The 22544-nt window shown below is 40.0% G+C and overlaps 1 protein-coding gene across 1 annotated transcript in view; it reads right to left on the reverse strand.

Moving 5' to 3' along the window:
- Positions 1-4785: 4785 nt before the first annotated feature.
- Positions 4786-22544, reverse strand: part of LOC111148175 (eva-1 homolog A, regulator of programmed cell death) — a 27051-nt gene continuing 9292 nt past the window's right edge. Inside the window, exon 3 of the mRNA XM_022504623.1 lies at positions 4786-6074. Within this exon, the coding sequence (XP_022360331.1) occupies positions 5701-6074 (374 nt within the window). The 3' untranslated portion in view covers positions 4786-5700. The remainder of the gene's footprint in view (positions 6075-22544) is intronic.

Genomic DNA, 22544 nt, shown 5'->3' on the forward strand with positions numbered 1-22544 from the left:
TTAAAGAAAAATTCATGAATTTTCAAATCTACAATGAGGCTAAAGTGAGGTCATGATGCAGATTCCCAAGCAAGACCTAGGGAGACTCTTACACTGAAGCCTAATACTTACCAGTACTAAATTTGTTAAATATTAAATCCAATATTTAGGACAAAGAAAGAGTATACCCTGATCTATAAAAACTGATTTGGGATGGCAGACAATTAGAAGATTGACACCCCTTTCTGACCACAATTTTTTTTCAACCACAATTTTTAAGAGGAGTCCATTTGTCAATGTGTGCTATTGCAGTATAGGTTGAGAAGATGAGAAAAGACATAATAAATGAGCCTCATTTTGCTCTGCCCAAAGCTGATTAGAAGAGTAAGTATAGCTGTTTTTATCAGAAGAGCCACTCTGATAAGAATGATGTTGGAACTGTGAAAGCCATGGCAACAGGCAGGAAGTGCTGCCATTTTATTTCAACACAGTGAATATTAGAATATATACATGTAAATAAAATATTAGGACAAAAGGGAAAAAGTACCATAAGAAATATAAATAAAGGTGAAAATATTTAGCATCAAGAAAGGAAAGGTAGGAACAAGTTAACTTTGACTCTAACATGAATTATGACAAAGGGAGATGGATGAAAATACTCAATGAATATAAAGTCGGTCTAATTAAAGCATAAGACCTTAAAAGTATCCTTTTATGGTAACAATTCTCAATAAATACTTAATAAAGGCCACATATGACAAGCCCACAGCTAATAATATACTCAACAGTGAAAGGTCAAAAACTCTTCCTCTGAGATCAGGAACAAGACAAGGGTGCCAATTCTCACCACTCCTATTCAACATAGTACTAGAAGTCCTAGCTAGAAAAATTAGGAAAGAAAAAGAAATAAAAGGCATCCAAATAAGAAAGGAAGAAGTATAATTGTTTTTGTTGGTAGGTTGCATGATCTTATATATTGAACACCTAGAAGACTCCACCAAAAAGCTCTTAAAAGTAATAAACAGATTCAGCAAAGTTGCAGGATTCAAAATACAAAAACCTGTTGTATTTCTCTACATTAATAATGAACCATCTGAAAAAGAAATAAAGGAAACAATCCCATTTACAATAGCATTGAATACATTAAAAACTTAGGAATAAACTTAACCAGGTTGGTGAAAGATCTATTCCTAGAAAACTATAAGACTTCAATGAATGATATTGAAAAAGACACAAGTAAATGGAAAGATATCCCATGGATTAGAAAAATAAATATTATTAAAATGTCTGTACTACCCAAAGCCATCTGTAGATTTAGTGCAATCCCTATCAAAATTCCAAAGGCATTTTTTATAGAAATAGGGAAAAAAATAGTCTCAAAATTCATATGGAGCCACAAAAGACCCCAAATAGTCAAATTAGGCTTGAGCAAGAAGTAGAAAGCTGAAAGCATCACACTTCCTGGTTTCAAATTATATTACAAATCTAGTAATCTAAAGACAATTATCATATGATCTCTCTGATATGAGGAAGCTGGGAGGCAACATGGGAGGTTTGGGGAGTAGGAAAGGAATAAATGAAACAAGATGGGATGGGGAAGGAGACAAACCACAAGAGACTCTCAGTCTCACAAAACAAACTGAGGGTGGCCGGGTGGAGGGGGCTAGGGAGAGGGTGGTTGGGTTATGGACATTGGGGAAGGTATGTGCTATGGTGAGTGCTGTGAAGTGTGTAAACCTGGCAATTCACAGACCTGTACCACTGGGGCTAATAATATATTATATGTTAATAAAAAAGAAAAAATTATATAACAAATATAGTAATCTAGTAGTAATCAAGACAGTCTAGTATTGGCACAAAAAACAGACACAAAGACCAATGGAACAGAACAGAGAGTCTAGAAATAAGCCCACACGTATATAGGTAAGTAATATTTGACAAGGGAGCCAAGAACACTCAATAGGAGAAGGATTGTTTCTTCAATAAATAGTGCTGGGAAATTGGGAATTTACATGCAAAAAAATGAAATTGAACCCCATCATACACCACTCACAAAAATTAACTCAAAATGGGTTAATGACTTAAATGTAGAGGTGCCTGAGTGGCATGGTTGGTTGAGTATCCAACTCTTGGTTTCAGATCTGCTAGTGATCTCAGGGTCACGGGATTGGCCCTGCATTGGTTCTGTGCTTATCACAGAGTCTGCTTGGGCTTCTTTCTCCCTCTCCCTCCACTCCTCTCTCTCTTCCTCTCTCAAGTAGGTAAACAAATCCTTTCTAAAAGGACTTAAATGTAATATCTGAAATGGTGAAACTCCTAGAAGGGCACACTATACAAGCCAGGCCAAGGAGTCCTTCCCTGTGATTTGATTTGATTTGATATGATTTGATTTTTTAGATTTTATTTATTTCTTTGAGAGAGAGAGCAGGAGAGGGGAGAAGGTCAGAGCAAGAAGCAGACTCTCCGCAGAGCTGGAAGCCTGATGTGGGACTCGATTCCAGGTCTCCGGGATCATGACCCAAGCTGAAGGCAGTGGCTTAACCCACTGAGCCACCCAGGTGTCCCATTTTTTTGTTCTTGTTGTTAGATTTCCTTCCCTCTGATTTTGATTTTCAACCTTGAAGCAAGGTGTTTCTTCCCTTTTGTGTCCTTATTTTGGAATGAGGTTAAGTCCAAAAGTGCCTAAGGTGCACTCCCTGCCAGTATTGAAGGTTCAGCTGAGAGGGTTCAGATACGCCATGAGTGGATGGTGACCACCTGTGCCTCACAGTGCAGGAAGAGGCCCTCAAAGGAAGTTGGTGGGAGCTTCCTAGGGTAACTGTACTTCTAACAACTTCTCAGATGTTTGACTGTCAGCCAGTGCTTCTCTGAGGAACCATGGAAGACCAGGGAAGCTGGACAGAAGCATCCTTTGCATGCTGTCCTCTGAGCTAAGTAAACAGTGTAACTGCCCTCCCCCACCCACCCACACACACACAACCTGTGAGCTGTATGGAAGCTCAGTGCGTAGCAATGAATCCAATACACTGTAGTGGTACATTCAGGACATAGCATCACCTGAAACAGAAAAAAATGAGACAAGCAACAGAGAGAAGCAGAGATGAGAGCTGAGAAAGAAAGAACTTTTGGTAGCATTTCAGCATCTGGACCCTGTCATCCATGACGCCTGGTCCAACCCTACTTTCCTCAGTTATATGAACCAATAAATGCTCTTAAGTTGGATATTATTCTGTTTCAAATGAAAGTGACCCAATGCAGAAACTGGAACCAGGAGGGACAGACCTAAATGTAGAACTGCTTGGGTCAAGATAAGGAAGGTAACAGTGGAAGTCTACCTATCTTTGGCTGAAAAGCTGAAATCCTTGCTATATGGAAGTGAAGCAGTAGGCCAAACTGTTATCTAGTATTTTGTGACTTAGGGAAATCCGCACCACCCTAAAAATAGGAACTTTATAGACTTGGTAAAGGCATCAGGATATTGGGGTGAGAAAGCCAGATGACCCAGAACCTTCCCAAACACCTCCATCCTAACAAGGGTCATATCCTTCCCTGTTACCAGCTTTGGATGAATCCTGGGGATGAAGGCAACACCTCATTCTTTCACTTTTCTAAGAGACAGAGACCAAGATGATGTTAATCTGAAGCCCAGGCAATTATTGCCTAGGACGGAAATCACAAGGGTGGGAACCCAAATTCAAAGATACTGATTTAACAAGATTTTTGGCCGTTGTTACTACCCAATGAGGCAACCCAAATTGATATAATCAGACCAGCCACCAAGGTTTCAAGCCAAGTGTATTGCCCCCTGGGCACACAGATTTGTGATTGTTCATTTCTTAAGACAGCCTTCCAAGCCCTTAGGGCAGACAGTGGGTTGCTAAAGCAATAGAGACCCCATCAGTTGAAGTCTCCTGACCAACATTTCAGGTACCATGATGACACCGATGGACACCAATGGAAATACTCCCAGTAAGAAGGCTCAGGAGCATCCAGACAGGCTGAATAAGGAACCCACTGCATGTCAAGAGAAGGGAGCTGACAGAGATAGAAGGCTGGAGGATGCTGCTTCCTTCTCTGTAACCCATTTCTAGGTGGTTCAGCCTCGCTCTCTTTTTTCCCTACTGACCTCCCTTCTCCATAAGAGGTGATCATCATTTATTTAAGTTTATCACATTTATTATTTATTTTTAATTGTGTTATGTTAGTCACCATACAGTACATCATTAGTTTTTGATGTAGTGTTTCATGATTCATTGTTTGCATATAATGCCCAGTGCTCCATGCAATCCGTACTCTCCTTAATACCCATCACCAGGCTAACCCATCCCCCTCCACTCCCTTCTAAAACCCTCTATTAGTCTCCCGGAGTCCATAGTCTCTTATGGTTTTTCTCCCACTCCGACTTCTCCCCCTTCACTTTTCCGTTCTCCTAATGTCCTCCACGCTATTCCTTCTGTTCCACAAATAAGTGAAACCATATGCTAATTGACCTCCTTCGAAGGAGGTTATGCTTAGTGAAGTAAGTCACAAAGAGGCCACCATCTTATTTCTAGCCTTGGGCACGTCTATCCTATGCTTAACAACCACTCAGCCACATTGTAACTATAACACACAACACACAGCAAACGACAGGTCCCTAGTTAGTCACACAGGGGCCATTTCTTTATTCTCCAGTTTTTCCATTTCTCCCAGTTCTCCAGTTGTTGAAAGGGCCTGGCAAAAGACCATAGCCACCTATGAAAAAGGGCTGCCACTTGAAGTAAGTATAACACAGAGATGGACATGAAACAAACAAACAAAAAAGACTTTATGTAACATTTATTTATTTTTTTAATCTCATCCTAATTTTGGCTTTATTCCTCATCTCCCACTCTCATTCTTTTCTTGGAAATCCAAACTTGTTTGTTTGTTTTCTTAACAAAATGTTTAAAATCATCATCATCTAGAGTCATAACAAAATTTCTTCTCTCCAAATGGGGGAAAACACAGCTCGTATTCTTATGCTGCATCTTCAAATATGCACGTTAATATATATTTTATAAACTATTTATAATAAAACCCTTCATCCTTTGAGGTTATTGATATTTTCTAGCACACTGACACATCTCCCATAATACATTAATTCTACCCATTTTCATGAATGAGGTGGGAACTATACTAAAAAATAGGATTTTAATCCCTGAGGTGCCAGTTAAAATGGACAAGGTTGCTATTGCAACACGAGATTTAAAAATCAGCCTTAAATAATAATCATAAATCACGCTATCTGGATGAGTACCACCTCCATAGCATGGAGTCATTTTAAAAATTGCATTTACTGGGTTAAGTTCACACTGCTTTTCCTAGCCTTCATGCCATGATAATCTTCCTTTTGTAAAGGAATAACACATAGCACTGAAGTCTGCAGAAACTTCTGAGATCCTCAGAAATCAAGAGAAACCACAGTCCCGTTTCTCTAATCTCCATCCACATTTCTGGAGAGGGTTTTTCAGCACCATTCCACGACCTGGAAAGGTTGATAAACTGACTCGGTTTTTCTACTTCTCCGTTAATTTAGTCGAAAAGGAAAGCTCAGGTCTCCTGGCTAGAAAACGGGCATGTCCTGCTTCTCTCTGCCCCCAGGACTTCAGCAGAACTGCGTTCGGCTCTATGCCCACCCTCCCTGCGGACTCTGGCCCTCGCCGGCGGCTTCCTACCCCGCGCGGGCTTCGGCTCCCACCACTAATAGTAGCGGTTCAAGCTCCTGGTCCCCGGAACCTCGGGCTGGCCATTCATCCAGATCTCCCTGATGATGCGCTCCCGCTCCTCCAACCGCTGCGCGCGCTCCAGCTCCTCCGCCGAGGTGAACACGTTCTTGTTCAAAGTCCTTTCGAAGCGGCGGTGTCTCCTGACCGAGATGTCAGACGCCGTGTCCGAGCTGCCATCCTCGCTGTCGCTGCTGTCGCTGCTGCTCTCTCGGTCCTGCAGGAACTTCTTCCGGGGACGCTGCCGGCAGTCCGTGTGGCAAGAGATCCTCATCACCAAGGCGGCCAGGGTGAGCACCAGCCCGATGCAGACGCCCGAGACAAAGTACAGAGCTGCTCGCTCGGGATTTTCTGCAGAAGGAGGAAGAAGAGGCATTTGAGAGATGACGACTCGAGATGCAGAGAGCACCCAGGGCTCCCGGCCGCCTTGCACAGCTCTCATCACACCTCAGAGCTCGGATGGTTACAAATACTGCCTTCCCATGGGACAAACTATATAATGGATTCAAAACATAATTATCAACAGATGGTATAGGGCGTGTGAAATCATTCTCCTATATTCTTGCAACTTTAAATTTGAAATAATTTCAGAATGAAAAGATAAAAGAAAGAAAAGTATTATTTAGGATGTAGTATAAGCAAGCAACAGTCCTTAGATGTCATTTGCTTAGGAGGTGTGTATGTGTTTAAAACCTATTTTTGCCAATAGGGAAAGATCCTTGGCTTCTGAATTTGCTCCTGCAACCCCTGAAGAAACTTTTAATCACAGATTAATCACAGCTTTTGGGGGGGCAAAAAATTTATGGGTAAAATCAAGGATCAATGCCTCCTTTATTGTAACTATACCATCACAGGCCCAAGTCAACACATGTAGTTAGCTCCTGAGACGCCCCCCACTTCTTAGTATTCCAACTCTTACCCAAGCCCTTCCTTTGAAGGCTGGACCTACTGGGCTGGACCCCACGATCTATTTCTAAAAAACAGAATATGACAAAATTGATGGATGAGTCTAAGATTAGGTTACATAAGACCGACTTTCAACTTGCTTATGCGTTCTCTCTGGCTTTTTCTCACTCCCTTGCTCTGATGAGGCCAGCTGCCATGTTCTGAGCTGTTCTACAGAAGGGCCCACATGGCAAGGAACAAAAAGTAGCCTCTGGCTAACTACCTGCAAAGAAACGGACCACGCCAATAGCCATGTGCAGGAGTTTGGCAGGGAAGCGCGCCCTCCTGGTGCAGGCCTGGCCTGACCCACACAAACAAGATAAGAAATGTGTGTTGTTTTGAGTCACTACGTTTTGAGGTAATCTGCTGTGCAGCAATTGATAACTTATACGATCACAGTTGGAAAACCAGTGTTGGTATTTTGTGATGGCCTCATCCGGTGACTTTGTGGGGGAGAAATCTGCGGTTTTCTTTGGTAAGAAAAGAAAATAATCATTCTATTAATGTGCAGTATGCTTCGTGGGCCCAGTGAGGATCCCTCTCTGATGTGTTCCACAGGATGAGAGCCTTTGGGTGAACAGCCGTCCCTTTGTGGGTAAGTATAAGAATATAGGGGCATGCCTGGCCGTGGGTCCCAGCGCATGGTCAATCTGACAGGACTCAAATTAGTTTTTCAGCAAATTAGTTTTCCATAATCTCTATTCACTGGTTAGTATGACTCAAAACATATATTGTTTTGTGGGTTTTTAAAGAATATAAGTGGGATTATATATAATAACCCTTTTTAAAATGTAAGAATATTTCTTAGAGAGATTTCCAGATATGCCAACAGCACTCTTTTTGACTGTTGCATAGACTTCTGTAGTATAGACATATCAAAGTTTACTTAACTATTTCCTTATTACTATCACATAAATGGTTTATAATTTTTCAATATGATGAGCAATGCTAACGTCAAGATGATTGTATCCTTGTACACATCTCTTTATATACGTGTAGAATTATTTCTTCCGATTAGTTATCTAGAAATAGGGCAACTGCATCAAAGAGCATAGGCATTTTGAAGTTTCATGCATTCTAAATTGTACCCCAAAAAGGTTCTATCAGCCTAAACACAGCATATTGAATGCATGTGTTTATGATACCTCCTTCCCTCTGAAACTCCTGCCAAAGTGACAGTGATATGAATACAACAGACATAAATTATAGGTAGAAAGAGGAGAGGCGAGAAGAAAATAGAAGACACTAATAGCAGATATGAGTAGTCAATAAACAATGTAAATGTGGTGAAAGCGGGGTGACATCAATATCATGGTGGTGTAAGATATCCCAACTTTTGGTGTCCCTTTTTTTAGCAGCTAATTAAGCATCCATCTACCAAAAAAAAAAGTGCCTCTGTGGGAGTCTTCTAATCCAAAAGCATAAGCCAAGAAGCTCAGAAAGAGTCTCACCCAACCGCCTACCAGGTCATCCAGTAATAGACAGACCACAGACAGACTTCAGTTAGGACTGTGAAACTAGCAACCACAACTCTGATCCTTCCCAGCTGTGTTTGGGGAAAATCTTGGTAAGTGTTGACCTGGGCAAATACCCATGGATGAAACAGAATTCCAGCACATCACTGAAGGAAACAAACAAACAAAACAAGTTTGAAGGAACTTTTCCAACAGTGTCCCTCCCCGCCAAATTGACATAGCACAGAACTGAACTATCCCATGGCACCACTCTGTGGGGGGAAAGGAGAGCAGTATGTGAGTGCCTGGCTACCCTAGCTCTGCTGGATGCTGCATGGGAAACCCATTTCTCTCCAGCAACACACAGAGTACTAAAGCGGGACCTCCATGACTGAGGGGAGGGAAGAAATTGGGAAAGTGATAAGTAAGAATATCAGAGGATTATAAAGGGACATGGTTCGTGCTGACTGAGCTCAGGATGTCTGGAGAAAGTCCCACAAGCCTCTGGGAGAACCTCAGCCAAGGATCTTCCTACCAGGCCGACATCCTTAATACCCCAAGCGCTAAACCCATACCTTCCCTCACTTCCCTTACTCTATCTCCAAGATTGGCCTCAAAAGTCCGGTAAACTGGAATGCTATCAGAAAAACAGACCTGACTCTGTGGCCAAGAGAGAAACCACAAACTTGAACTGTAGCACCACCTTCTGGAAAAACAAAAGAGAGGTTTCCAGGAGCCAGCCAGGTGAGCTGTAAGATCCAGAGAAGACATAAAAGCTTAAGAATTCTGCCACAAGAGGGAGCAAGAAATGTGGAGCAGGTGTATAAAAACAAGGTCTGAGAGAACCCCATATACAATAGGACCAACAAACAATATACCCCATCCGAAAGCAACTAGTGAAGAGTTAGGGAGGTATCTTTTACTTCAAAAGCAAAGCAGCAACACAAAATTACAAGGAACATGAAGAATTAAGAAAATGTGTCATCCATGAACAGACATTTCTGCAAAGAAGACACCCAGATGGCCAACAGACACATGAAAAAGTGCTCCACATCACTTGGCATCAGGGAAATACAAATCAAAACCACAATGAGATATCACCTCACACCAGTCAGAATGGCTAAAATTAACAAGTCAGGAAACAACAGATGCTGGTGAGGATGCAGAGAAAGGGGAACCCTCCTACACTGTTGGTAGGAATGCAAGCTGGTGCAGCCACTCTGGAAAACAGCATGGAGGTTCCTCAAAAAGTTGAAAATAGAGCTGCCCTACAACCCAGCAATCACACCAATGGGTATTTACCCTAAAGATACAAATGTAGTGATCCGAAGGGGTACATGCACCCAACTGTTCATAGCACAATAGCCAAATGCGCACAATAGCCAAACTATGAAAAGAACCTAGATGTCCATCAACAGATGAATGGATAAAGAAGATGTGGTATATGTATACAATGGAATACTATGCAGCCATCAAAATAAATGAAATCTTGCCATTTGCAATGATGTGGATGGAACTAGAGGGTATTATGCTGAGAGAAATAAGTCAATCAGAGAAAGACAACTATCACATGATCTCCCTGATATGAGGAATTTGAGAGGCAAAATGGGGGCTTGGAGGGTAGGGAAGGAAAAAATGAAGCAAGATTGGATTGGGAGGGAGACAAACTATAAGAGACTCTTAATCTCACAAAAAAACCCTGAGGGTTGCCAGGGGGAGGTGGGTATGGAGAGGGTATCTGGGTTATGACATTGGGGAGGGTATGTGCTATGGTGAGTGCTGTGAAGTGTGTAAGCCTGATGATTCACAGACCTGTACCCCTGAGAAAAATAATATATTATATGTTAATAAAAAAAATTCTGATTAGAAAAAAAAAGAAAAAGTGTCATCATCAAAAGAAAATCTTTGAATAAAAATTTCAAAGACATGAAATCTTATGATTTAGCAGATAAAGAATTCAAAGTAACTGTTTTGAAGAAACAATGAGCTACAAAGAAACATAGGAGACAATTCAATGAAATCAGGAAAAAAAAATACATGAACAAAATGAGAAATTTGACAATGAGATAGAAACCATAAAAAAGAACCAGACAGAATTCTAGAGCTGAAGAATTCAATGACTGAAATGAAAAATGCAAGAGAGAGAATCTGCAGCAGAGTAGGACAAATGGAAGACAAAATAAGTTACCTAGAAGAGAATGCTTTTCAAATAACCCAGTGCAGTGGGATTCATTCAAATGTACAAATACTAGCATAATCAGGGTTCCAGAAGGAGAAGAGAGGAGGAAGGGTCCAGAAAGTTTGTTTAACATATAATAGCAGAGAACATCCCCAAACTGAGGAAAGACTTTGACATCAAAGTTGACAAAGCTAATAGATCACCCTGTTACCGTAATGCAAAAAGACCTCAAAGCCACATTATAATGAAACTGTCAACCATCAAAGAAAAACAGTCCTAAATGTATCTAGAGAAAAAAAAAAATTATAACTTATAAAGGAGCCCCCACTAGGCTATCAGTGGATTTCTCAGCAGAAACCCTACAGGCCAGGAGAGAGTGGAATGACATAGTGAAAATGTGAAAAGAAAAATGAAAAGAAAAAATTACCAGCCAAGAACACTCTATATGGCAGTTATTCTTCAGATATGAAGGAGAAATAAAGACTTTCTCCATGAAACAAAAGCTGAAGGTATCCTGCCTTACAAGAAATGCTGAAAAGAGTTCATCAAGCTGAAGTGAAAAGATGCTAATTAGTGCCGTGAAAACATCTGAAAGTGTACAACTGTAAAGTGTACACTATAGTTAAGTATGCAGTCAGATTTAGAAAACTCTAAATGTGTAATAGAATGGTATGTTAACCACTAAACTATAGAATAAAGGTTAAAGGAAAATAGTACTAAAAGTAACAGTAACTGCTACAATCTGTTAATGACACAATGTATAAAAAGAGGTAAATGGTGACATCAGAACTAAAGAGGGGAATAAAAGTATGGAGCTTTTGTATGCAGTTGAGAAGCTTTCAATGTTCTACTAATGAGCATGATGTTAGCTGTGGTTTGTCATATATGGTCTTTATTATATTGAGGTATATGCTCATTTTATACCCAATTTGATGAGGAATTTAATCATGAAAGGATGTTGTATTTTGTCAAATGCTTTTCTTTCATCTATTAAGATCATCAAGGAAACACAGGGAGATGAAATCACTGTCTTTAAGAGATAGCTGCACTCCCGTATTCACAGCAGCATTATTCACAATAACCAAGACATGGAAACAACGTAAGTGTCCATTAACAGATGAATGGATAAAGAAAATGTGTTATGCCCTTAAGTACATTATGCTAATTGAGATTAAGTCAAAGTAAGACAAATACTGTATGATATCACTAACACATGGGATCTAAAAAAGACCTTCTCCTAAAACCAAGGTGTAGTGATGGTTAATAAAGTCTGGAGAGAGAGAGAATTGGGTATGTGTTGTTTAAGCCTACAAATTTGCAACCAGTAGATAAATAAGTCCTGGAGGTTTAATGCACAGCCTACTGAATATAGAAAACAATATTGTATTATAGACTCTCAAGTTGCTAAGACATTAGATCTTAATTGTTCTCACCATGAAAAGAAAGATAATTAGGTGATATGAAAGTACTTAATATGATGGTAACCATACAGTAATATATAAAGGTTTCAAGTCAACACTTTGTCACCTTAAATCTACGCAATGTTATATGCCAATTATATCTCAATAAAAATTGATTGCTTGATATAAATAAATAAATAAATAAGCAAGCAAGCAGTGAAGGAGAATAAAACTGAATTCTGTCTAGTTGATACCCAGCAAAGGAAGAGGATTGAGGGAGCTCTTGCCTTGAGGAACTTAACAGCCCAGCAGGGAAGAAGACCCACCCATTCCCATACTAAAAGGAAGAGTTTCTATAGAAGCCTGAAGAGGGATCTCCAGAAACACAAAGGTGAGTGGAAAAGCTAAAGTTCAGATATGTGGATTTGAGAAGGCTTTCCCCAAAGGATAACCCAATCCATGCTTTTACCAGGATGGAAAACCACCAGGCAGACCAGCATTAATTTGAAGCCTCATCTCAGTCATCTTTTAAACACTACTTACCTACCCTGCTCAATTGTGGTAAAGGTTAAAGGTATTACAGATGACCAGCATAAAGAGATTATCCAAGATCTTGGCAAAGATAGGCATTCAATAAAAAAATAACTCTATTTATTTTTTTCTTCCTTCCTCCCTTTCTCCCTTTCTTCCTTCCTTCCACGTTCTCTGCCTCCCTTCCATCCATCCCTCCATCCATCTAATCTATCTGTTTTCCTCATCTTCACTTCCTTCTCTTCTCATCCCACCCTTTCTTCCCTGTGAGTGTGTCTCCATGTTTTCTGCACCCTGCCCTCACCAACCCCTATTACATAGGTTAACTTTGAAGATGGTTACTGAACTTTATCCCGGGAATCACTATTCTCCCTCTAGCTTAACTAATGCATCCCATCCTGCTACTCCAACCAGAAAACATACTCTTTTACCTACAGCTTTCAGACAAGGATCCCCAGAAACGCCCAGTAAAAGCAATGAGAGAGGGCAAGGGAGTTGACTGGGCCTCACTGGTTCCTGAGGAGATGACTCAGGGCTGATTTTCATAGCTGATATAATTTGTTTTTCTTCATCATGCTTCTGCAAAAATCGAAACTGTAGCTCTATCATGGTTGTTTTTTCTCGTCTCTGCTCCAGGTCACTTCCTTTTGGCCAATGATCCACCCTGGTCTTGGCCAGATCCAGACAGCTGTTAATTGCCCAGGAAGTAGAGTGGGGAGGGCTATTGTCCGTTGTTTTCCCTCAGTAAACAAAAATAAATGTATTGCTGTATCTAGCTTCCTGCAGGGTCATTGTTTTCATGGGCAGGAAGAGGCTCTATGTGGAGGTCCTGAGCTAATTTCATTTGCACCCTCGGAGGTCAGATCATGCCCAGCAGCATCAGTCTAGGCCAGATCAGCTGGTCTCCGGGCATGAGTAACTGGTTCCCCTGCCTAGACTCTTGACCTCAAAGCTTGCAACCCCCCCCTTTTTTTAAAGATTGTATTTATTTATTTGTTTTTATTTTATTTTAAGAGAGAGCAAGAGCAGGCGGCAAGGCAGAGGCAGAAGGAGAGGGAGAAGTCAGGTTCCCTGCTCAGTTCCCCACTGAGCAGGGAACCTGACTTGGGACTCCATCCCAGGACCCTGGGATCATGACTTGAGCTAAAGGCAGACACTTAACCAACTGAGCCACCCAGGTGCCCCAAACTTGCAATCTCTTGATTGGAAAGAAAAATGTTTTGCAAATAGGTTTTAAAGAGAGTACTGGGGCTTTTGTAGAATCAGGGAGCATTCAGCATAATCTCTTCTCTGAACTCTTAAAGCATTGTTAGAATTCCTCTTTACGGGATTCTGCCCCTCCCCATAAAGAAGCAAAACCCCCCACTAACACTTCTGTCCTCTACAGAAATGCTGGAGAAAGCTGCCCTCCTTCTTCCATTCCTGGCTTGTTCTTCCTCGGGAAGAGGGGGTGTGGGAGCATCGCTCCCCCACTAGGCTGGCTCTGGAGTATACTCTTTCGCTTCCGCCTCTTTCATCTTCCCTTACCACCTGTCCAGGCCATAAGCACCCCCAAAAGAGGGCTTCCTTTACCTTACCCATCATCCTAAACCACCCTGCTCACCTTCCTTCATCTACAGCAGGAAAGACCTATGGTCCTATGACCCTAGGACTAAGGGGAGCTTAGAAGCTTGTAGAAGGCCCTGAACATTCTCTGCCCTGGTGTAACCAATGCTGCACTTGATACCCTATTCTGATGCTTTTCTGGTTCCTTGAGCCTGGAAGGGAGGAAGAATATGATTAATTAGCCCCTCTCACCTGGGCAGCACTTTATGTAGTTGCATGATAATTAGTTATGTAATGACTCTCTTTCCCACACAACAGTGAGAAATTTGGGGGCAGAATCCACCTGATCCACTTTGGATTTCCAGAACATCCAGCACATTGCCTTGCTCATTGTGTGTATCTCACAAATATTTACTGAATTAAATCATGAATATACAATTTCTCAAAGTCTAGTTAATAAACTTATCATATATGGATAAATATGTATATAGATGTATATATGTGTGTATACATATAAATGTATGTGTGTGTGTGTATGTGTAATGATACAATATTAAAAGAGTAAGGGATGAAAAAAATTTATAAAATCACCTTAAGCCCACAACCTGAATATAACTACACACTGTGTAGTGTAGTGAAGTGAATTTTCCTCTATTCTTTCTTCCTATCATATAAATATGTACATATTTATTTATATTTACTTGGTTGCATTTTATGTTTTCATCTGCATACTTTTTTGTTTGTTTGTAAGACTATGTTTAAAAGCATGGGGCGCCTGGGTGGCCCAATGTGTTAGGCCTCTGCCTTCAGCTCAGGTCATAGTCTCAGGGTCCTGGGATTGAGCCCCGCATTAGGCTCTCTGCTTAGCAGGGAGCCTGCTTCCCTTCCTCTCCCTCTACCTGCTGCTCTGCCTACTTGTGATCTCTCTCTTTGTCAAAAAAAAAAAAAAAAAAAAAAAAAAGACTATGTTTAAAAGCAGTATTAGGTTCACAACAATATTAAGAGGAAAGTACAGAGATTCCCCATAACCCTCACCCCCACATACCCATAGCCTCTCCCCTTATTAACATCCCCCACCAGAGCAACACATTTGTTATAACTCAGGAAACTACACTGACACATCATAATCACACAACATCCATAGTTTACATTAGAGTTCACTCTAGGTGTTGCACATTGTATGGGTTTGGACAAATGCAGAGTCAGAGTACTTTTGTGTATAATGCTACTTCCTTTTCTGCTTGTTTGTTTCATGGGTTGCCTTGTAGTGCATTCTCAGAAAAGGAATCTTTGTGTTAGAGGGCATACATATTTTTATACCTCTTGAAACATACTGACAGTGGCTTTTCAAAAGTCATACATTATACTTTCTTGCCATCAGCTGCGTGTGAAAGTACTACTCTTAACAAACCCTCTCCAGGACAGTATAGTTCAACTGCTAAAATGTGTTCTAATATGATAGGTCAATAAATGGTTTCTTTATTCCACTGTTTGTCTACAGTGCCTCTGGGGCTAAAAACACAAAAGTTCTCAACTTTCACAGGATTACCAGTATAAAGGGGAATAACATGAAACAGAAACTACAGTACTTTCTCCAAACCCCAAATTTGTGACTATCAATAGAGTTATGCTGGGTTAGGCTCCCTCACTACTAAGAGACCACCTCTCTCAAGCCAATCTCATAGGAAAAGTGATTCAAATTCTAGCTGACTACTACAGAGTTCACACTGCTGTACTTACCGTTACACATTCAAAGAATATTGGGTGATGGGCATTAAGGAGAGTGCATGACATGATTAGCACTGGGTGTTATATGCAACTTATGAATTATTGAACACTACATCTGAAATTAATGATGTATTCTATGTTGGCTAATTGAATTTAAATTTTTAAAAAAAGGAATATTGGTTAAATGGAAAAAAAAATAAACGATCCCCCAGCATATCTGCACTGGAAAAAATTACTGTAAACAAAGTTAAAGTTCTTGGCATTTGCCAAAATTATGAAAAATATTTGAAATATGCCACAGAGACAAAGCTAGTATATAAAGAACACCTAGAAAGAGCATTAAGAAAAAAGGCCAACAACCAATAAAGAAAATGGACAAAGATATGGACAGTTCACAGAAAAAGAAATACAAATGGCCCTTCAATGTATGAAAAGCTGCTCACCCAAAGCAGGACTTGGCACACTATGGCTCAGGGGCCAAACCTGACCACCATGTGTTTTGTTGTTGGCACACAGCTGCGCCCATTCATATACACTCTGTGTCTTCTTTCATGCTAACAGCACAGGAGTTCAATAGAACAGAGACTATATGGCTCACAAAGCCAAAAATATTTATTATCTGACCCTTTACAGAAAACATTTGCTGACCTGTGACCTAGAGGAACAGAAATTAAATGGCATTTAGATGTTATTTTTCATTTATCAGATTGTCAAAAATCCAACAGTTTGAAAATAATGTTGCAGGACCTTCTGATGCATCTTAAAAAGAGTAAATGGGTAAAATTCCTTAAGTGGCACTTTGGTGATATTGACCTTAACTCATAATTTATACACTCTTTGATCCAATAGTTTCACTTTTGGGAACTTACTCTGAAAATGCACATGAACACGTATGTGTGCCCACAGGATTTATTCCAACTCTATTGCCCTGTTGGAAAAGATTTGAACCACTACCTCTGGCCAACAGAGGACTGGTTAAAATTATGGTTCATTTGTACAAAGGAATAGTATAATATAATATAGTCATCTAAAAGGAGGAAGCCCTCTATACACTGAATACCATCTATAACACATCTTTATGATAATGTTTTCAGTGAAGAAAACAAAGTACAAAAGAGTACAAAGTATAAAATGCTAGCTGTGATTAAAAGGGGGTGAGGATGAGATTAGATGTTCATCTTTCTTATCTGTGCACAAAGAACTCTGGAAGGATGCAGAAAGGCCTGATGATGGCTCAAACGTGGGGACTGGATGGAGGGGGCAGCACTATGACTTCTTACTATATATCCCTTTATATTGTTTGATTAATTGAGCACCTAATAGGTGCCAGACACTATTCTAGAAGCTGAGGAAAGAAAGAAAAATCTAAGTGTTCCTGGAAGCTTATATTCTACTAGAAGAGACAGTAAATAAACAAGATAAACAAATAAAACAGGGTGTATGTTAAATGGCAATAAGGTGATAAGGAGAAGAAAACAGTAAAAATAGGAAGGAGGATACGAAGTGTCAGATGTGTTCTGGAGGGGAGCAGGCAGGTGGAGTGACCAAAGGGAATCTAACCAAGAAGGTGACTTTTAAGGAAGAAATGAAAGGAAATGGAAGAGTGACCAGGAGAATGTATTATCAATTCAAAACATTAAATAAAAGAGCAATCATTCCATTTAATCTAACAACCCTATTAGAAGTTATTTATGAGGTTATTACTATAAATGATATTATTATCCTCATCAAAAATTATTATATTATGATCCCAAGGGGTTGCTTGCACAGAGTTGAAACAAGAAATGTTAACCCCTCCAATCCCAGTACTGAGATACAGAGAAACAAAACGTGTGTGAGGAGTACATGGGCGGCACCTAAGCCAAGGTGGGGGAGTGAGGAGAGAGGATGGCAGACCCCGAAGACTGTGAGGGCAATAGCTAGCCCAGGACCGAAGGGAAGAATACTTGGAAAAGAAAATGGCTGCAAAAAGCAGAGATGAGAAAAGACGCAGCAAGTGGTTTAAAATAATTGGAGTGAGGTCTTGATCAGGGAGCTCTACAACTAAATAAGAGCACCAAGAAGTCAAGTTCAGACACTAAAAGCCCTGAGAAGCCCCATAAGAAACTGCAGATTGGAGAACTCACATAATCCCCACATCTCTTCTCCCTTACTTGCCTCTACAGCATGTTTTCCAACCTCAGCACTATTGACCTCTTGGACCAGTTAATTCTTTGTTGTAGGGAGTTGTCTTGTGCATTGTAGGATGTATCTCTACCACTAGATGCCAATAGCAGCACCCCACCCCCCACCCCAGTTGTGACAACCAAAGGTTTTTCCAGATACTTCCTGCAATCCCCCATAGGGCAAAATCATCCGTGGTTACAAAGCACTGGTCTAAAGGTTGAACAAGCTTTGTCATTTTTTTTTTTTTTTCAGCTAGATGGTCATGTAACACAGTTTTGGTCAATGAAATATGAGATCTACTGGATTATCCTTCCTTTTTCCAACCATCTTGAATGAGAGCAAGAGCAACAGCAGCCACTTTGCAGCCATGAGATGATAAGCATAACAGAAAGGACATGAGAATCACAGAGATGGTGGTCCCTACATCTTTGAGCCAATGCACCACGTACCTCCGGACTTCTTGTTATGAAGGTAAGATAACTCCTATGTGTTTAGGCCTCCAAGTTGAGGTTTTCTGTTATTTGCAGCTGAAAGCAATCCTAACTATTAAACCATACGAAAGTATTTGGATTTCATCCCAGAGATAATGAGGATCCACTAAAGTATTCTAAAAAATAAAAAAGAATCAAATCACCAGACCTACAGTTTGCAAAGATCATTTTGCCACAAAACACAATCTTTGCTATGAAGCAAGATGGGAGGCAGATAGATCATGGAAAATGCTATTATGCAAGATAAGCAAAAGCAGAATGGGGCTTGGATCAGATCAATTAATTCAATGATGGTGGGAATAAAATGGAGGGGTCACATTGAGAGACACTGAGAGGCAAAACGGACTGACCCTAAGCAACTAGATATACGCAGTGAGTACGATACATCATACTTCTGGCGTGGGTGATGCCCTACATGGTACGTAAGAGAAAGAGCAACTGACAGAGAAAGACATATTCCATTGCAGGCCAGGTTGAATCTGAAATGCTTATGGCACACACAAGTGGTAACATTCAGGGTGTTTAGATACACAGGTCTAGAAGTCAGGAAAGAATAAGGGAGTGGTAATTTGTAAAATATATGTAGGATATAATTCTAAATTTTATTTTTTTAAAGATCTTATTTATTTGAGAGAATAAGCGGGGGGAGGGGTAGAAGAGAGGGAGAAGCAGATTTCCCACTGAGCAGGGATCCCAATGCAGGGCTTGATCCAGGACCCCAGGATCATGGCCTGAGCCGAAGGCAGACACTTAACCGACTGAACCATCCAGGCGCCCTAATTCTAAATTTTAAATTTCAGTAAAATAACATTATTTATTACAAAAGTGGTATCAATGAAGTATAGAATATTTAAACATACAACTAAGCAAAAGAAATTTAAAAATACACAGACACATTCATAAAATCCCAGCATCCAGATATAATTTGCAATAAAATGTACTTACATATACATGTGAATATACAAACATAAATAGCCCTATACTGCACAGGCTATATGGTTTTATTTACTTAAAAACACACCATAAACATCTTTCTACTTCAATTAATATTCACCTATTTTTCTACTTCAATTCATATTCACCTATTTTTCTGATTTTTTATTATGTAAACAGTTCTAAAATCAATTGTCCTCATAGTAAAATTTCTGTCCATATCCCCAGTTATTTCCTTAGGATAAATTCCTAAATGTGGAACTTCGGCTAAATGGTATACATATTTTTAAGGTTTTTGATAGATGTTCCCAAATCATTCTCTCGAGAGGCTGTAGCAATTTGCAATCCCATAATACTGTGTGCAAGTACTCATTTCCCCACACTTTCTGTAAAACTGGAATTAGATACATAAGCACTCAAGTCTTAAAAAAATTTATAAAATAAAAATGTTAACCTCGCTGTTGCTTTTATTTGGCATTTGTTTAATTGCTAGAACTCAGGAGGTGTATGTTTTATCAGCAATTTGTAATTTCTCCTTGGCAAACTGCTGATTCTTGTGCCTTTTCTACTATTCTTTGGGACACCGATCTTTTATTGATTGGTAAAAGCTTTGTATATGTTATAAACGTTAACCCTTCTTCATTAATGCTGCATTTTTCTCTTAGTTTGCATTCGCCATTTAATTATAGGGTACATTTGGATAAACAGGTATGTAAAATTATTAGAATTGTCAAGGTTTGAAATGGCTGTTGTGAAGAATGGGAATGAGATGTTTCCAAAGGCAATCAGAGACTGAAGTACTACTTGAAAGGCTCAGCTGAGGTTTGATGTCATGAATTTCTAATGGCTTCAATCTGCAAAGCTGTAGCAGCATTTGGTTACTTCAGCTCAGAGGGCAAAAGGGGAGAAAGTGGGATGTACTTAGAGTTGTGTTTTGCCTGTTGTTTTAATCAGGAACTGGACAAAGAAGGGAGTTGTGTGCATTAGCAAACATCCTGCAGACTCCAGAAGACTGCTTGAGACTCTCCCTCTCCCTCCCTCGGCCCCTCCCCACTAAAATAAATAAATAAGTCTTAAAAAAAAAAAACAACACAAACAAAAAAGATGATATAATTTCTGATATTTGCTTTAAAATAAAACGAGTAGGGAAAAGAAAGGCTATTGATGGGTCGATGAGTCCATGGGGTTCATTATGCTTTCTACCTACTTTTGTTTATGTTTTAAATTTTCTATAATAAAGCATTAATATGCATTTATTAAAAATATGCTGCTGAAATGATGGACCACGTGGACAAAATAGGAGGCAACTGATGCTCTGGAAGAAATTAGGAGGAATCAGGGGCCCCAGTGTAGTTGAAGACCAGATTCAGCTGAGTGAGAACATGAGAGAGCCACAAGATCAGGACATTTTTTACAATTTTCTTCGAACATATTTTTTATTATTGCCTTCAATCCATTTGTTATATCTTCTTCTTTTAAAACAATTATTTTTCTATCTGTTATATTCACCTTCACATTTTAAATTCTCTTAACTCATTTTCTTTACAGCTAGGGATTGTTGCCCTTCACACTCAGAATTCATTTTTAGCCAGCAAGTCTATTTACTGGATCTAACCCATTTTATTTTCCATTTCCATTTCCTTGAATTCTCTTTTTATTTCATCCCATATTTATTTAAAAGGAGCATTATCTCCCTGTGTCCCAACCACTATTTAATTCTAGAATATGAGGTGGGAAGGAGAAAGGTTGGAGGAGGGGGCAGAGAAACAGGGCCATGCACTCTTTCAGCCCTAGCAAGATCACAAGACACACAGTAAACACCAGACCATTCATTGAATTACCACATTCAATGGTCACAACTCAGGGTCATGCCGGCTGAAATGGAAAACTGCCAGGTACTTCCTGTGCCAAGCAGAACTCCAAAGTCCAGGAGCCTGTATGCTCTCACCCAGATATGTTCTTGCAACAGCTGGTTTGCAAGTGTCCTTGGAGGCTTTGGAACCTCCAGGCCCTCCCTGCCACCACTTCATTTCAGGGATGTGTTCACTAAAGAGTTGAGAGGATCATCATTCAATTGTTTGTGAAACATGATACCAGTACAGCCTTGAAGAAGGCGCAAAGCTGAGATTCCTCTGATGTGTGGTGCCCAGGGAAGGAGGCCCTGGAGACCAGACTTCCTAGGGAGGTGAGGAGTTGACTGATGGCCAGGCCTTTGATGACCCAGGAAGGGTGAACCCTGGGCCTTGAGGTCTGTGCAGACAACATGCTGCATCTTGCCACCCCTGAGAAGACCTTTCTAAAATCAGGTTGCATGTCATCTAAGATCCTCTCTCAAAAAGAAGCCATTAGCTTCCTTTATCCTCAACCCTGGCTCAGATTTGCCACTGTAAATAGAAATGTCAGGTTTTATATCTGAACTCTGAGGTCACTACATACCAACCCTGGCTAGAGAACCAGAAAAGAAAATCAGTCCTCTGATTAGAGGAATTCTAATCAGAACCTCAGCCTCTTCCTTTTTATACATCCTGAGACAATAGGCAAAACAAAACACAGTGAAAACAAACTATAAAAAAAAAAAATTGTAAAAGTCATTCAAGCAAATGTGTAAACCTGGCAATTCACAGACCTGTACCCCTGGGACTAATATACATTATATGTTAATAAAAATATAAAAAATTATTAAAAAAAAAAAGTAGTAGGCTCCAAAAGACATCATAGAATTATATGTGGATTTTCCACATAAGCACCACATTTCCACCCAGTTTTGTCATAAACTGGCCCCTAACATCAAGGTTGCAGGAGATGGATTTATACTGTGGGGACCCAAAAACTAAACCCATTTTTAAAAATATATGTCAATCTGTCATCTGAATGTATATTTGCATTATACTCTGATTTTCTATGTATTCAAAAACTCAATCTTTGAGGAATATCATTTAAATAAATGATAAAACTTGAAGAATGAAGGGGCATGTGCACCCGAATGTTTATAGCAGCAATGTCTACAAGAGCCAAACTATGGAAAGAACCTAGATGTTCATCAACAGATGAATGGATAAAGAAGATGTGGTATATATACACAATGGAATACTATGCAGCCATCAAAAGAAATGAAATCTTGCCGTTTGCAACGACGTGGATGGAACTAGAAGGTATCATGCTTAGCGAAATAAGTCAATCGGAGAAAGACAACTATCATATGATCTCCCTGATATGAGGAAGTGGAGATGTAACATGGGGGGTTAAGGGGGTAGGAGAAGAATAAATGAAACAAGATGGGATTGGGAGGGAGACAAACCATAAGTGACTCTTTTTTTTTTTTTAAGATTTTTGTTTATTTGACAGACAGAGATCACAAGTAGGCAGAGAGGCAGACAGAGAGGCAGACAGAGAGGAAGGGAAGCAGGCTCCCTGCTGAGCAGAGAGCCCGATATGGGGCTCGATCCCAC

The sequence above is a fragment of the Enhydra lutris genome, unplaced genomic scaffold (assembly GCF_002288905.1).
Source record: "Enhydra lutris kenyoni isolate GAN:26980312 unplaced genomic scaffold, ASM228890v2 scaffoldscaffold18, whole genome shotgun sequence".
Lineage (NCBI taxonomy): Eukaryota > Metazoa > Chordata > Mammalia > Carnivora > Mustelidae > Enhydra > Enhydra lutris.